A 16,511-nucleotide genomic window follows, 5' to 3' on the forward strand; every position below is an offset into this window, starting at 1 on the left:
ATAATCTGTATTTTGATACAGAATTATGAGAAACCTTTCTTATAAAAAGAAAACTACAGATCCATTTCACTATAAAAATATTAAAGAAAAATATTAAGTTAAATAATAGGACATTAAGTCCAGCCTCATATTAAAAGTATATATGTGTATGTATGTTTCAATATGTAGGTATATATGCATCCCATGACCAGTAGAATATATTAATCTATTAATAAAATTCATCACTTCAATGTACTAAGGAAGAAAACCTATATAATCAGCTCAGTACATACTTAATAGGCATGTGCTAAAACTCAACAAAAAATTACAGGTAAACTGAAAGATTAAGAATTTTTTTAAAGTATGCTGAAGAAACTGACTTCATGCCACGGGTGGATTTCATTCCCATTAAATTAAGGGAGAAGCAAAGATCACTGGTCACTGAGAATCACCAGTTAGTGAAATCTGACCCAATGCAACGAAACAAAAAGCAATGAGTTACAACCACTGAGAAGATCTATATAGATGTAATAGCATTTCTAGAAACCCCCAAACCTCAAATTCTACTTAGCATTTGAGACAGTCAAGTAAAAATAAGTATGAGAAATACAAGGATTTCTTATTTATCACAAAAAGTTAGAAAACATGGTTGAAAAGTTCTAACCACAAAGCAATGCAAAAATATAAAATTCTAAGGAATAAAATTTATAAGAAATATGTTATAAGAAATATGTTATAAGAAATTATATTTCTAAGAATATATTTCTAAGAGATATAATTTATAAGAAATATAATTATAAAGAGAGGCGAATTTATTTAAATAAATGGAGATTCACATTGTGTTTCAGAATAGGACAACCCATTAGTATGATGACATAAAATCTCCCCATTTTATTTTGTGGGTATAATTAAATTCCAATATAAAAAAGTAATGGTTTTGTCAAAGTGACTTAAAAATTTATCTGGAAGAAGAAATGAGTGAGATTTGTCAGAAAATAGTTGAAGAACAAGAACTTTAGAAAAATTGTATTGCATTAAAACATACTTTGAAGCAGGAGTTTAGACAGTGCAATAAGGACATAAGAAAAGACAGATAAAATAATGGAATAGTGAAGAAAACCCATGTAATTTTGAGTATATTTTTGTAGCATATTTATTTAGTAACAAATCAAGTCAGTGGAAGAAAGGATGAATTTTAAATAAATGATTTTGATAACCACTTAGCATTTGGAAAAATAATCCTAGAACCAATGTGATATTTTGTCGGAAAAGGGCTTCCAAAGTGTCCCACTGAAGGCAGAAACCATAAAAAAGAACACAGATTTAGGTACATAGAAAATGTGGAAAAGGTTTAAAATTAAAAACCAAAACAAAACACCATTAACTAGATGAGAAGGAAATAAGCTGAGAATAAATACTTGCAACATATATGAGAAAAGGGATAATATTCTTAATAAAGAAAGAGCTATGCTAAATCAATAAAAATTCACAAATGCCCCAGTGGAAGACTGTGAAAGAAAAGACCATTCACAAGAGAATAAATTAAAATGTCCAGCTACTTTGCTGGATGTGACGTCATTGCTACAGCAGACTAATGAGGACTTGGGTACATGGGACATGACCACCGGTTCAGAAAATGCATCACAGAGTCAGTGTGGCCAAAAGGGGACTTGGGAGCACAGAGCACATGTCCGTGGTGGGAATCCCCAGGGAACTGACCTTGTCCATCAGTACTTTGGCAGATGGATTTCTTGAGGGAAACTAGAAAGGATATAGTTTTCCATGGGGGTTGGCAGGGAAGAAAAACAAAGGCAGCTCATACACAAAGTGTTTAGAGATAAATAATAGCATTGCTGTGACTACCATGCTGAGCATTTTATAAGCATTATAGCATTTAATTTTCAAAACAACCCCATAAGGATTATTAACTTATCCATTTTACACATAAGAAAACTAAAGTTCAGAGGGGGTGGATAATATGCTCAGCGTGGCAAGTAGCTGGAGGAACTCATTTAAATTCAGGTCTCTCAAAGTCCAACACCAATGACATTAATTCTGGGAAAGTATTGACCCCTTTCAGCAGGGCAGGGGGCACAGAGCCACGATGTGAGTGTCCACATTAAGGGGCCACAATAGCGGTCAAGCCCAGAAGAGTATTGTCTCCAGTGTCATTGGCTGAACACTGGTCAGTTGCGCTGGGGATACCTGCTTGGGTGGCAGCCTTCTGCCATGTGTTGGGGCACAGCGAACATGGTCCCTGCCATGTTTGGGTAATGGGAAGGTACAGTTCCAGTTTAGCATGATTAAGGTCCCAGTGGTGGACCCAGCGGTAGGGTGTGGCCAATTTGCTGGCCAACAAGTAAGAACATGCTAAGTTCATAAGGCAGACGAAAGGGAGCAGGGAAGAGGGGTCTCGTGTGCAAGGGCATGGGGGCCCAAGGTATAGGGTCCTAAGGGAGAAGAGGAGTCCTGTGGGGTGGGGAGTGGCCATCTCAGGCTGGCCCTTTGGGCCCAGATTCTTGGGTGGGGGCCCCTCTCTCTGCTGGGCAGTGCGTCTCTGGACAAGTCACTTGCCCTCTGAGTCTCAGGTACATATCTGGAACCGAGGATAATTCCATCTCCCTCTGAAGTCAGCGGGAGGGTCAGAGGAGAGAAGGTGGACACTACTATAAGACAGAATAGGCCACACGGTCCCCACTGGCTTACTTGCCAACAGTGATGTAATAGCACTCTACAGTTTGTGAAGTGTTCACAGAGGGAGCATGTATTATTCATTCATTCATTCGTTTGTCCACTTAGTCAGTCAGTCAGTCAGTCAGTCAGTCAGTCAGTCAGTCAGTCAATCAGTCAGTCAGTCAACAAACTCTTATCAGGCACCTGCTACATCCCCAACACAAAGCTAAGCAGTATTTCATTAACACATTTGCTTCTCACAGCCACCCGTGGGTTAGACAGCATCTTACTTGAGGCTCAAAGAGACACAGGAATAGCCATGACCAGCCGCCATGGCAGAACAGGAGCCCCAGCACCCCAGGCTCCCGGGGAGGTGCCGTGGCGTGGACACCAGGCCGCCCCCCCCACCCCCACAGCCAGGGCCACAGCCCAACCCAGCCGCTGCGCTAAAACCTCCCACAGGGCGCTCCTCTCCTCCAAACGCTCCTGGCCGACGGCGCGTCGACACTCTCCTCTGAAGCTTTAACATTTAGATGAGTTTTATTTGTCTTGTTGGCTTTTATGAAGATGCCGAGTTCTAAATGGACAAAGCCGCAAGATGAGGGCCCGAGCGCCCGAGACCGACGTTTTCTCATCCGGCCAGAGCAGGGGGAAATGACTCCGATAGATCTCAAGTTTTATGTGCTCCAGCACTCCGCGGGGCCAGAGACGGCTTCTCAGCGATGCCGACGGTACATTAAAAGCTCATTTTCCCCAACATGGCACTGAATATGCAGTCGGAGCAAAGAGCCATTATCCCGGGCGATATGGCAGCTGCAGCTGACGAACGCGCCCGCGGTTTTTCCTGAATCCCCCCACGACTCAGGAGCGGGCCTCGGGGAGAGGTTCTCTGCCAAGCTTGGCACCGTGCCCGGAATGAAAGTTAAATGTCTGGCCTTTGCAGCCTTCACAGCCAGAGGGTCACGACTCCCATTAGGAGCCTGGCAGGGGTTTGAGAGGATGAGCACCAGAGGGCGCCTAAGCTGTCCTAATACATCACAAACTGTCCTGCGAATCCCAGCAGAAGGGGTGGCATCGGGGCTGGGCAAGAAAGCCCAGGCAGGTGCCATGCCTCCTCCTCTCAGGCTTCTGCTGCTGTTCTCCTCTAAGGCTTAGCCCCAAGGCCACCGCCTCCAGGAAGCCTTCCCTGCTGCTACTCTCCTCTGAGCTCCTCAGTACTCCTCTGATTTCCAGTCCAAGCTAGCACCTTACGCTTCATGCTATGGTTACTTAGGAACTTGAATGGCTTGACTCAGAGTCCAATAAAGTGGGTCTCAATCCTGGCCTGATCGCCCCCTTGCTCAGTCATGTATTCATTCAGTCATTCATTTGAAGCTTGTGCAGGTTAGATATGGGGCGCACAGGCCGGGGCGTGAGCATGCCTGGGTTCAAATTTTGGCGCCACCATGATAGTCATGTAGCCAAGTGGTTTACCTCCCTGTGCCTCTGATTTCTCCTCTGCGAAATGGCAACAGTGATGGTACTTCCTTCTCAACGTGAAGGGTTAAGTGAGAAACAAGCCAAAAGGGCTTACCTGGATGCCAAGCACATAATAGGAGCTAAGCAAATGTGAGCAGATTACAGCTGCAGATAATTCATCCATTCATTCAGGAAAAGGTCACCAAGAGGATATGGGGTCAAACAAGGTGTGGGCCTTGCCCTCCAAAGGTCAAGATAAGGAAACTGTGACCATGGTGAGCATGGGCACTGTTCCGAGGGGCTGGCCTCACAGTTCTGTTCTTGGAGACGCTGCCAGCTCTTGCCTGGCACAGGGTTGTGAGGCTAAAGTGAGCCAAGTGGACCCTTGGCTGCCGTTACCTGTCCCCGTCCCCATCCCCCAGGTTGTGAGTGCCCCAGGACATTTTCAGTCCCCCAGGGCTTAGGCACCACTCTGCAGGCAACCTCCATTCACTCAGAACATAGCCTGACGGGTGCAGAGAGCACTGGGCTTAGAGTCAGGGGATCAGGCTCAAGTTCCAGCTCTACTCTTTTTCTTGCTATGTGACCTTGGACAAGTCATCTCTCCTCTCCCATTCATTCAGTCAATACACAGACATTGAGGGTTATCCGTTAGGCAGGCCCTCTGCTAGATGCTGGTGCCAGAGACATGCATAAAGCAAAGACCTAGCCTTCAGGCTGTCCCAGGTGGGTAACACAGACAGGCTCTAAATGAACAACCATCTATTGTCATGAGTTCAGACTGATCCCACCTCTATTCAAATTTTTGTTTTACTGTCCAACATGGTTGTTGTTTTTTTGTGGTAATTTTTATTTATAAAAATAGTATATGAAAATATTATTTACCTTGATTACTGAGTTTTTTGGCACTTCCTTAAATTTTGTGATCAAGACTAGAGTCTCACTTTTCTTACCCTAGTCCCAGCCTAGAAGATCCAGACAACCTCAGAGAGGATACCTTCTGAGTTGGGTTCTGACGCAGGAATAGTTCACCAGGCTGACAGGGGGAAGAGCCTTTCGGGCAGAGGGAACAGCAGGCAGTGGTTCTCAACCAGGGGTGAATTCGTCCTCTGGGGGACACTTAATAATGACTGGAGACATTTTTAATTTTGATTTTGACTGACGGGGTGCTATAAGAGGCCACAAAGAGTGGGTAGAGGCCTGGGATGCTGTTAGGCATCCCACAATGCACACGACATCCTACGACAGAGAATTATCCCACCCAAAATGCTGGTAATGCTAAGATGAGATGCATTATGCCAAAGCACAAAGGTGTGAAACTTCACAGCATCAGGCTAACTTAGGATGATTCCTTGGCCTCTCAAAGCCTCAGTTTCTGCATCTGAAAAATGGGGATAATGGTTCCTATTTCAGAGGGTGAATGAAGAGAGGCAATGGCACCAAGTCTGTACACAGCAGGTGCTCAATAAATGTCCATGTCTCCTCTTGTCCACCTTTGAACACACTTCAAACTTTAGAGCAAACAGTTCTCAAAAGAGACAGCGTCCCAGAGCTCCAAAGGAAACTGGGACACAGGAAAGAGCACATTTTGTTCTTCTTCGACCTTTCTCTTAGTGAAAACCATGAGGCTTATCTCTCCACAGACGCAAGCCTGTTCACAGGGAACTAGCCTGTGTTGCTTATCGCTGGCCTGAGTTTTAACGGGGAGTGAATTTTTATGACCGAATTCTAAACCTTTGCAAAAGCCATTTTTAAACTAAAAAACGCTGACAGGTTCTTAACTACTATAGCTGCTAAATTAAGCATGAGGAATGGGGTGCAGGGGGGGTGGGGGTGTTAGAAAGAAAACAAAAGTGCCCTGAAAGAGTTGGTGGAGGTAAAATAATGTTCATTAAAAATAGAAAAACAAACACACACACAAAAAAACCCTTTTGTGTTCAACTTCACACTCGTACATCATAATGTTCCAGTAAAAGGCCATTTCCCCCTGAGATAATAAAAGAATTGAATTTTTCCTTATCGGTCATCTATTTTTCTAGCTGAAGCTATTACTCCCGCTCTGGGGTTGCTAGGCAACAAGAAATATTAATAGCAGCTTTTATTAGCTTAGCTTTTGCAGCCGAGTACCAGAATGAGAAAATGGGAAACATAAATGTGTTACATAAATCTTTCAACCTTTCAGAGCCGGTGTTAGTCTCTGTTTTCATAATGATTTATTGAAGTGATGGTTCATTTATGAGAAAGAGGAGTGTAGGGTAAGAAAACGGAGCAGTCCCCTGAAGGAGTGTTTGAAAATAAATAATTATAGCAGGGGAGCAAAAGCTGTTTAAAGCCATTTTTCTGAGTTTTATAAAATGTAAAAAGACATATTTCTTTCGCTTACTGCCTCTGAAAAATGGGAGGGGGGAGGGAGTTTCATCTGGACTCCGCTGAATATAAAGAAATCTCTGGGCCTCTGGTTACCCCCATTTAGGGTCCTCAGAGGCCCATTTGGGAGATGAGCACTCCCAGTCCCTCCCCCAGAAGGAAATGAAACAAAAACATGGCACCCAGGAAAAGGCCAGGCTGCAAGTACCTGGGGACCCCCTGCTTTACCCAAGATGGTCCTGCCCTTTGGTCATGCACTGGCTAGAGTTGGGTCTGGGACCTTCTCCTCTTTGCGAGCAGAGGAACTATCACTCTGCTGTTGATCTCCAGCTCCCGGCCGTGACTGAGGTCCTGGTGTAATTAATATGCCCTCCTGCCCGCCCCCCACATGGGCCCTTCTCCCCAGTCCCAGCCACCTCCGTGTCTGATCCACCTCTGCCGCCCACCTCTTAGACCTGCCCCCCATGGGAGACCCAGCCTGACCACTGCCCCAGCAAAGCCGGCCCCCAGCAGGTCAGACTGGACCAACGAGGCTGAAGCCACCCAAACGCTGTCAGTAAAATGAATCACTTAATAAATAGAGTAGTTTACATTTATTTGAATGCCTGCTGTGTGCCAGGCACTGGGCTGAGGACTTTTCCTATATCTGATCATTGAATCTTCGTAAGTTCCTATGAGGCAATAATATTGCCTCCATTCTGCAGATGAAGAAACTAAGGCTCAGGGATGGAGGGTAACAAATGGTGGAGCTGGGTTTGAACTTGGGTTGGCCTAACTCCAGAGCCGTATAGGTGATGCCATACATCAAGAAAATAAAAACACACAAAAAAGCAAAACTTTATCACAGTAGATTACAAAAATGGCTACAAATCCCTGCCTCCCTGCCATGCCCTTCTGCAATGCGACTCTTCCATTTCTCCATTCAAGAGGTCGGGTCTATTTCTCTACTCCTTGAATCTGGGCTTGACCATGTGACTTGGCCAGTGGGACAACAGCAAGTAGAGATTTGAAACGTGCTTGCACATTGGAGCCTGCCCTTTCTTGATGCTCTTGGAAACCCTGTGATCATAGCCATGTGAACAAGCCCAGGCCACCATGGGATGACAGACCTGCGGCCAAGTCATCCCCATTGGCCCCAGCTGACATTGGGCCAACTGCTGGGATGTGAACAAAGCCATCCTAGACCATACAGTCCCAGCCACGCTGAAACCTGACTCCAGAAATCAGCCAAGCCAGTCCAGTTCAAACGAACTACCTTGCTGACCCACAGAATCACAAGAAATAGTCAAAGTTCATGGTTTGCTTAAAGCTACTAAGTGTTGAGGTGGTTTGTTACGCAGCAAAAACTGATACAATCATAAACAAAACAAAACAAAACAAAATCATGCATTAAGAGCAATGAAATGAATAGGTTGGACTGGGGGATCTGGACTATCCCCAAGGTTTGGGAGTCTTTGGTCCCTTTTTCCTTAGACTTGGGAAGGGCTCTCCCTGCATCTCAACTTGTGAGAATCAGAGGTAGACCTAGTCTCCTGGGGGGGGGGGAAGGGGGGAAGGAGGAGAGAAATTGGACCATAAAAGTAGAGAACAGAAAGAGAAGGGGGTAGGTTTTGGAGGGGATACTAAGGAGCTCCCAGAGTCAATACACAGGCTGTGTCCCTGAGCTCTGAACCCTGCCCTCAGGTGCCAAGCGCTAACCCAGGCTCTCTCATGGGAACAATCTCTAAGGCAAGGGGTGAAGTGGCACCTAAGGTACTACCCAGCCCTCTCCCCAACAGTCTACCCCAGGAGACCAGCCTAGAGAGACCCGTCACTTGGCATGGGGGTCTCTGGGCCACAGCCCCTAAGCCTCTCCAAAGGACCAGTCCTGGCAAGTTGCTTTGGGACAGGGACCCAGAGCACAAAGGATCTAAAACTACCAATCTAGCACTCAGGGTTTTGATCCAAGTTAATAAGATTTGAAACCCCAGGCCAGTGGCATATGCGATCATGGTAGTAGAGGGTTTATCTGACCTCAAACCCATACACTTGTCCAGCAAGTCATAGCTGACAAAGCCATTATTCCCATTTTCCTATGTGTGAGTTTGCCAGAGTTGGAATCCCAATCTCCATTCCATAGATGGGAAAACTAAGGCTGGGAGAGAAGTGATTTGTCTAAGATCCCAGAGAAAGCAGACAGGAGTCACAGCTGGAGGAGAAGATTTGAATGACAGCTGTGTACCTGCCCTATATTAACTAAGGCTGCAGACTGGACCACACAGCTCCAGTCACCCACAGGGCTCCGCCTTAGGAAACCCACATTTCCCGAATCACCAGAATCCATGGCAGGTGCAGGGAGAGCTTGGCCAGACCTCATTTTCTGTCAGACCCTGTCTCCACCTGCTCAAGGCCCTCCCAGGAGCTTCTCTGATCTTGCCAAAGGTGTAACTTCCCGGGAAACTTGTCTGGGAGCATCAAGCTTTGTCCCTTCCCAAGATAATTCCTCTCCTGGGTAAACCAGGACTATAAGCTTGAACATTTCCCAAGGACGACTCCAAAATAAATTATTTCAGACTTACCAGAGGCTGCTTAATAAATTCCACTCTTCTAGTTTCTTTGGGTATTTTAGAAGCTGATTTATACATACAATATCTCTCTCAAAATGAGACAATCAACACAGGATAAAATTATTGAGTTATGAAAATAGGGGTCAGATGGAGGTGCAGCGCTTTAAATTAAACCAGCAAAATATATCTTTCATACTAAATTGACTCTTTTTGTCTTGGAAATGAATGTTTAATCAGTTAAGACACAGAAGTCGAGGGAGAAGCCTTAAGCATATTTAATTTTGTAAAGGGGCCCAGCTCCACTACTGTACAGGATTCCCACCAGCAGCCATACCTTTAAAGCAGAAGGGCTGGCTCCCATGAAGGTAGGGAGGGTGCGAGGGCCAGGGCAGGGGACCGGAAAGAATTGGTGGCCTCTGGGTCAGAGCCACAGAGGCTCAGCATTAGTGAGATGGCTGTCAAATGCCTTGGCCTCACCCACCTCTCCAGGGACAATATTCTTAACACATCTCAGTCTGTGCAAATAGCATCTGTGGCATCCTGGCCATTGAGGCATCCTCTGTGTCCCCTGTGGTCCCACAACCCAGCTATTTCAGCCCTCAAACACCTGGTAAAACTGAGAGGTTCATGGCAGGGGACAGAGTTGGACTTGAATTGTTTTCTTTTTTTTGTTTTACTTAATAGCTGTGTCTCATTCATTCATAAAGTACTTCTAGAACCTACTATACGCCAGGCCATCACTTCCTAAAGGTGCCTCTTCTGGGTGCACATAGCACCATATACTGATCTCTTCAGAGCATTAATACATTTTCAGAAATGAAGTTTTCACCTGTCTCTACACCTGCACGAGGAGTTCTTCAAGGGCGCCTCATAGACCCAGGGCCCAGAACAACAGCTGGTCCCTAGTAGGTGCTCAATAAAGGCTGCTGCACAGCTGATCACTGGTAGGTTGAAAAATGGCCCCCTAAGCACATTGGGTCCTAATCCCTGGAACCTATCAATGTTACTGTATTTGAGGGGGAAAAACCAACAGTCTTTGTGGGTGTGATTAAGTGAAGGCTCTTGAGATAAGGATATAATCCTGAATTATTCCTAATGCCATCACAAGCATCCTTATAGGAAATGCAGAGAGAGGTTTCACTGACAGAAGAGAAGGTGACAGTGATGTGAAGACAGGGTTTAGAATGATGTGGCCACAAGCCAAGAACATTGGCCACCACTAGAAGCTAGAAGCAGCAAGGGATAGATTCGTCCAGAGCTTTCAAAAGAAAGCTGACACCCTGATCTGGGCCCAGTGATACTGAATTCAACTTCTAGCCTCCAGAGCTGTGAGAGAGTCCATTTCTGGTTGTTTTAGGCCATCAAGTTTGTGGCGATTTGTTAGAGCAGCCACAGGACACTAACAGAGTCACCTACCTGGTCTGAGCCTCCATTTCATCCTTACAGTAATACCCACCTCCTCGGTTTTGGGGAGCATTATGTGAGAAAACATCTGCAAAGCCCTCTGCATGGTGCTTGATTCCTAACAGGTGATGACACACATTCCCGCATGACCCACATGGCACGCACATCCATCCACACACAGACACACGCCTGCTTCCTGCGGCTCAGACATATTTTCAGAATTTCTCTTCATGGCGCCTTGTCTCTCTTTGCCAGAGAGTTCAGAACATGGGTGGACATGTTCTTACCTGGTTTCCTAATTGGCCCAATAGCCCTTCCCTGGATGAAACAGTCTGGCTTATCTTTCATTACTTAACAAGGGAATATAAAACTCGATGGACCCTTGAAAACTCTGCCTAATGGAAGAATTAAAGCAATCTGAATTTGTGAAGCATCTTTAACATGAGCTCACTTGAAAGAAATCTGGAAAATGACTGCAAAGTGGCTATTTGGACCGAGCCCAACAAAAGCATTTCCTAGGAGGAGCCATCAGGGGTCATCTTTGATAAACAGATAACTTCTCTTGAAGTCATCAGAGCTGTTATAACCAGGTGGCCCCACAAAGGTACCTGAGAACCTCTGCTGTCTGTTCCTTCAGCTAAATGAGACTGACGGCACACACTGCCATTTGGTTACAGCGGGAATTCACTTTTATTACTAATAATAAGAACAGCAAATATTCCCCAATTGTGTACTCAGTGCCAGACATTTGCGAAGACTTTACATACATTATCTCAGGTACACTTGGCGGCAACCTGGAGGTGGGCACTGTGATGGTTCCAGGACAAGGGAGCTGAAGTTTGAGAGCGGGGCCAAGGTCTAATGCAGGTCTGTGGGACACCAGAGCCCACACACTAGCCGCTACTCCACACGGCCGCCACTGATCACCAGCACCAAAGGCTGTGACACTGTGGCCCAGAACCACAGACAGACCCACCCCTGCACTCGCAGCCCTGCCCTGGCTCGTGTCAGCATAAATCCCAAACTGGGACAGTCTGGAGTGGGGGAGCTTTTGTTAGGAAATTGGCTGGCAAGCAGCTAAGGTCTAAGCATTCTGACAAAGTGGAATTAAAACCATGCAGCTGTGGTATCTTTAGTTCTCCTGGAGAGAGAGGAAGCTCAGGCCCTGCATTATTGATGGGCCCAAAGAAAATTGTTCCTCAAGAAATGGAGCATCAATTTCCATTGAGCCCTTTAGCCAGGCCTCCAACATTATAGATGTGGACCTCGGGTTGGCTTCCTCCCTCCCCCCGCCTTTCTCTCCTTTTATTTCTCACCCAGATTCAAAAGGAAATGTGAGGTAGCTTACAAAAATACATTGAGTATATATTTCTTTCTTTCTTTTTTTTTTAAAGAATAGTGTATTGATTTTTAGAGAGAGAAGAAGGGAGAGGGAGAGAGAAAGGGAGAGAAACATCGATTGGCTGCCTCCTGCACACTCCCTACAGGGGACTGAGACTGTAACCCAGGCATGTGCCCTTGACTGGGAATCAAACTGGCAACGTCCTGGTGCAGGGGATGACGCCCAACCAACTGAGCCACACTGGCCAGGGCTACCAGTTTCTTTTTTAAGCAAGGAAATTTGGTAGTGATTAGAATAAACAATAAATAAATAAAACTCAATCAAGATTGTTAGACTACAAACTGTATGCCTGAAGGTCCCAGTCATCTAGAATTGGGCCACAAATTTGGCCGTGGACTCCGAGCAGCATCAGGAGAGGTAAACATGACCCACCAAACTGCTACCCACCAGAGGTCAGGGAAGATGCTGGCTGCCAGCAGCCACCATGCCCGCTGCGTGGAAATGGGGCTGGATGTCCTGGATCCAGCCATGCCTGAGGCCCTTTGTCCAGCCCTGGGTATCTCAGTCTTCTTTTGCTTAAGCTAGTTTGAGTTTGGTTCCTGTCACTTCAGAATGAACTCAAGAGTTGTGACTAGTATACAATATGAACTATGAACGAAAAAAGCATAAGTAAATTACAATTATTCAGGAGAAGTGCTAGAATTCCCTTAAGGAGCTTTTTCTATTCCACAAAAATGCTCTACTGGTTTTCTGTTGGTCTTGATTGTACAAATCAGCCATTAGGCTAAAAAAAAATTAAAAAATCATACATCTCTATAGCATGGGATTCAGGACCCTTATGATCCAGGCCCTGGGAACTGTTTCACCACCTCTCTCTCTCCTTGGCTTCAGGATCTTTCTCTCCAACCCAATAAAAAAGAATAAACCATATGACATATCCATGTATGAAATAAGCCCTCCTGCCTCCTGCTTTTGTACATGCTGTACCCTGAGCCTAGAGGGTCCTTTCCTGTCCTTGTCTGCCTGCCAAATTTCTACCTAGCCTGCGAACTTTAACTCAGTAATCACCGTCTTCCCTGGCAGCTGAAACAAGATACAAGATTTAAAAAATAATATAATTTTATTATATGCGATGTCTGGAATAGGCAAATATATAGAGACAGAAAGTAGATTAGTGGTTGCCTAAGGCTGGGGGTTGTGGGAGGGTTGGAAATGATGGCTATAGAGAACAGATTATCTTTTTGGAATGACAAAGATGTTCTAAAATGGATTGTATTGATGGTCACACAACCCGAATATACTAAAAGCTACTGAATTGTACATTTTAAATGGGTGAGCTGCATGGCCTATGAATTAGATCTCAAGAAAGCTCTTAAAAATAAAACTTCAGATGAGATTATACTATTAAAAATAATACTAAAACAAATAGCAAGATATCATAAACAGAGTTCCAGAAGCAAGCAATATGAAGACATACATTTCCCTCCATGCCCCCCCAATATTCTGCAGACCCCCATGCAAGCAACCAACTGAGCCCAGGCCCTGCACACAGCAGGGGGTCCTCATAAAGGTGTTAGCATTCTGCTTTCCCGCTGTAACTGGTGGACACCACGGTGGGTGACAGGAACTCACCGTGGGCAGCTGGCCCGACAGCAGGTGGCTGTCCTGGGCCAGCATGTTGGACACCATGATGGCCGGGAGGTCCATGGCCTGGTAGGAGTAGGCAGGGAGCAGTCCGTTGGGCGCGAGGCTGTGGCACAGAGAGTGGTAGCCGGCTTCGTGGTCCCCCAGGTGCAGGAGGGAAGGTTCTGGGAGGTTGGGAGGTGTTATTGGGGGAATCTCATAGTCTTCATTGCTCTCGTTCTGGCTGTTGTAGGTCTAAAACATGAAAAGGGTACATCAGGGGTCAGTGTCACAGTTGCAGAACACTCTCGACAGCTCCGATAACAGCGACAACAACAGTGATAACAAATGTTTGGCAAAGGAGAGAGGGGAGGACCCCTCTGCAAGGCAGGCAGTGGAGATGGCCCCCTGACCTGGCCAGACTCCTGCCCCATCCCCAGATGGGTGCTTCTCCTAGTAGAGGGTCTGCATACAAACACCTGCCCTCTGGGGAGGGGGGCAGCTCCTGTTCACCTGTCCTGTTTTCCCACAGGCCTGGCCTCCACAGCCACCGTGAATCCGTCGTGCCACAGCCACCCATCTTACAGATGGGGGATCCAGAAAGGAAAGTGGCTTATCCCAGGTTAGCAGAAACACTGGGGGACAGGGCTGAAGCATCCCGACTCCCTGCCTGGCGGTTTTCCAGGGCAGCAGGATGACTTTCTCTTATGTGCTCCCAGCACCCAGCCCGACCGGATTCTCTCCTGATCTTTCGCATCTTGGTGAATGGTACAAGCGTCCCGCCAGGAGCACAAGCTAGGAGCCTACTAGAAACCTTCCTTTCCGACCCTGACTTGCTCATGTTTCCCGCCTCGCTGCTCAGACCAGGACGCTCCAGTGCAATGCTGAAAAGAAATGGTGAGCGTCCCTCTGCTAAAGTCCCCGCCCCGGCCCGGCCCCATGCTTTCCCTTCATCGGGCGCATCCTACTCATCCCTCAGCAGTGGTTTGGTTTCAGTGTCTTCCCTCATACTCTCTAGAGTAGGTCAGATCCCATCGTTCACCCCCAGGTTGCCCTGCATTTCTTCTTGGAAGCACTCAGCTCCTTGTAGCTAACTAACTTCTCATATAATTATTTGTTTCATGTTTAATATGAGTTCTGCTAGGACAGTCCTTGTATGTCCTGTTTTCTAGAACCTGGTACAAAGAGCTCAAAACTAGTTGAATGGATGAATGCCAGGTCCTAGGGCAGATGCCATAAGCATGCATCTCAGCATCTCGGCCTCCGCGACTGCCCTGGAGGGGGCGTTACTGTCCCTATTGTTCAGGAGGCAGTGTGGTGCAAGTGGTTGAGCCAGAGAGCCTGGGTTTCAATTCTGGCTTTTCTGCATACTAGCTGTGTGACTTTGGGCAAGTTAGTTAACCTCTCTGTGCCTGTTTCTTCATGTGTGAAAAGAGGGTAATAACAGTATGTATTACAGACTAGCTATAAAGAGCAAATGAACCAATATGTGTAAATTGCTCAGGATACCGGAACCTAGCCAGCCCTCTCAGTGTTGGTTGTTATTGCTGTCGCTGTTGTTTGCATGGAATTTCAGAGACGTTAAGGAACTTCTCCAAGGACACAGAGTGAGTAAACAACAGCTCATGCACTCAGTACCCTCCCTTGTTTTCCCCACCATGAATGTTCCTAACTCCTCACAACACCGGTCTGTGCACCATGGGGTGACGTCTGTCTTCAGACTGACCATGGACATGGGCCGGGGCTGATTTTCTTTAGATGGGACTCAGCCACCAGCATCACATAACTCAGAAAACAGAGTTCCCGGAAGCCTTCCCCAGCCCTGCCCATCCTATAACAAGACTCCCCTCCTCTCATTCCCCTTGCAGCCCCTTGCATGTGCTCCCTATAGTATCATTACTTCCTGAAGTTATTTCTGATTCTTTACTTACTCTCTGCTACATCCCTTCCTCCAGACCCCAGATTCCATGGGGCAGGGGTTAAGGCTGTCTTGTCACCCGTGCCTGGCACATAGTAGGTGCTCAATTAGAAGGCGCTGAATGAGCACATGAAATAGGGGAGTGTGCCAGGCTTTAGGTTTAGACTGCACCCAGCTGTTTCCACAGCTGTCCCTCCTGACAGATTATAAGTCCCTAAGTGACCGACCTGTTGTTCATGTCTGTCAACTGCTACTTTCCTCTCTGCCCACCAGCACTCAGAACAGGTGCTGGCACAAAGCGTGTGCCCAGTGAACACTAAATGACTGCACAAGTCCATTCTTTTCCCTTCAAAACCAAAACCAAAACCTCAACACACTGGAAATGGCCCAATCAACCAGAAGCCTTTTGCAAATATAAGCATATGTTGTATCAAAATATTGGAATAACACAATTATGACAATTCATTTAAAGAGGCAATTAGCACTTAAAAATAACTAGACATGCAAACACTTGCATGCCTCCTTCAAATGCAATCAAATCCTAAATGCATGACACCTGAACACCAGCCAGTCCTGCTACTGACTCATACTGAGCACCTACTGTGTGCCAGGCACCGGACCCGGCTCTTCCACATACATTGTCCATTTAATCTGTATGAGTTCTGCAAAGAAGTGACTATTCTCTCCATTTTTCAGACAAATAAGATGAAGCTTAGAGAGCAGAGGTGTCACAGAGCCTGTGAATCTTGGGTGGGATTTAAACCCAGGTCTGTGACTCTGAATCCAGCATTTTTCCCACACTGAGTCAGAGACCTCTTCAAGGTTCCTGTTTCCAACTGAGTCAGAGATGGGGCACTTAATGGTGCCCAATTTGCTCTCTGGCACCAGGGTCCTCATGAGAATGTAGAAAGAGATATCAAGTTGTAAGAGTTCTAGAAGCAAAAATTATTAGCAGAACCTTACAGGGAAATCTCTGGAAAGAGTTGTCTCTTCCCTTCCACCCATTTTCTCACTCCAATCACATTTTCACTCCACCATCCACCAAAACTGCTTGGCAAGGTCACCAATAACCTCTATGTTACTAAACCCAATGGTCAGAGTTCAGTCCTCACCTGGCCACCTTGACCTTCTCGGCAGCATTTGACATAGTTGTCCACCCCCCTTCTCCTGGGAACAAATTTCTTCACTGGCTTCTGGGACA

General features: G+C 46.2%; 1 protein-coding gene across 6 annotated transcripts in view; it reads right to left on the minus strand.

The window, feature by feature from the left end:
• TOX2 (TOX high mobility group box family member 2) overlaps window positions 1-16,511 on the minus strand; it is a 103,379-nt gene that overhangs the window by 22,310 nt on the left and 64,558 nt on the right. For all 6 annotated transcript variants that reach the window (XM_081148864.1, XM_081148865.1, XM_081148866.1 and 3 more), the window contains exon 3: window positions 13,402-13,647. In XM_081148864.1, coding sequence (XP_081004990.1) covers window positions 13,402-13,647 — 246 coding nt within the window. The remainder of the gene's footprint in view (window positions 1-13,401; window positions 13,648-16,511) is intronic.

Source organism: Miniopterus schreibersii (genome assembly GCF_964146895.1).
Source record: "Miniopterus schreibersii genome assembly, chromosome: 10".
Lineage (NCBI taxonomy): Eukaryota > Metazoa > Chordata > Mammalia > Chiroptera > Miniopteridae > Miniopterus > Miniopterus schreibersii.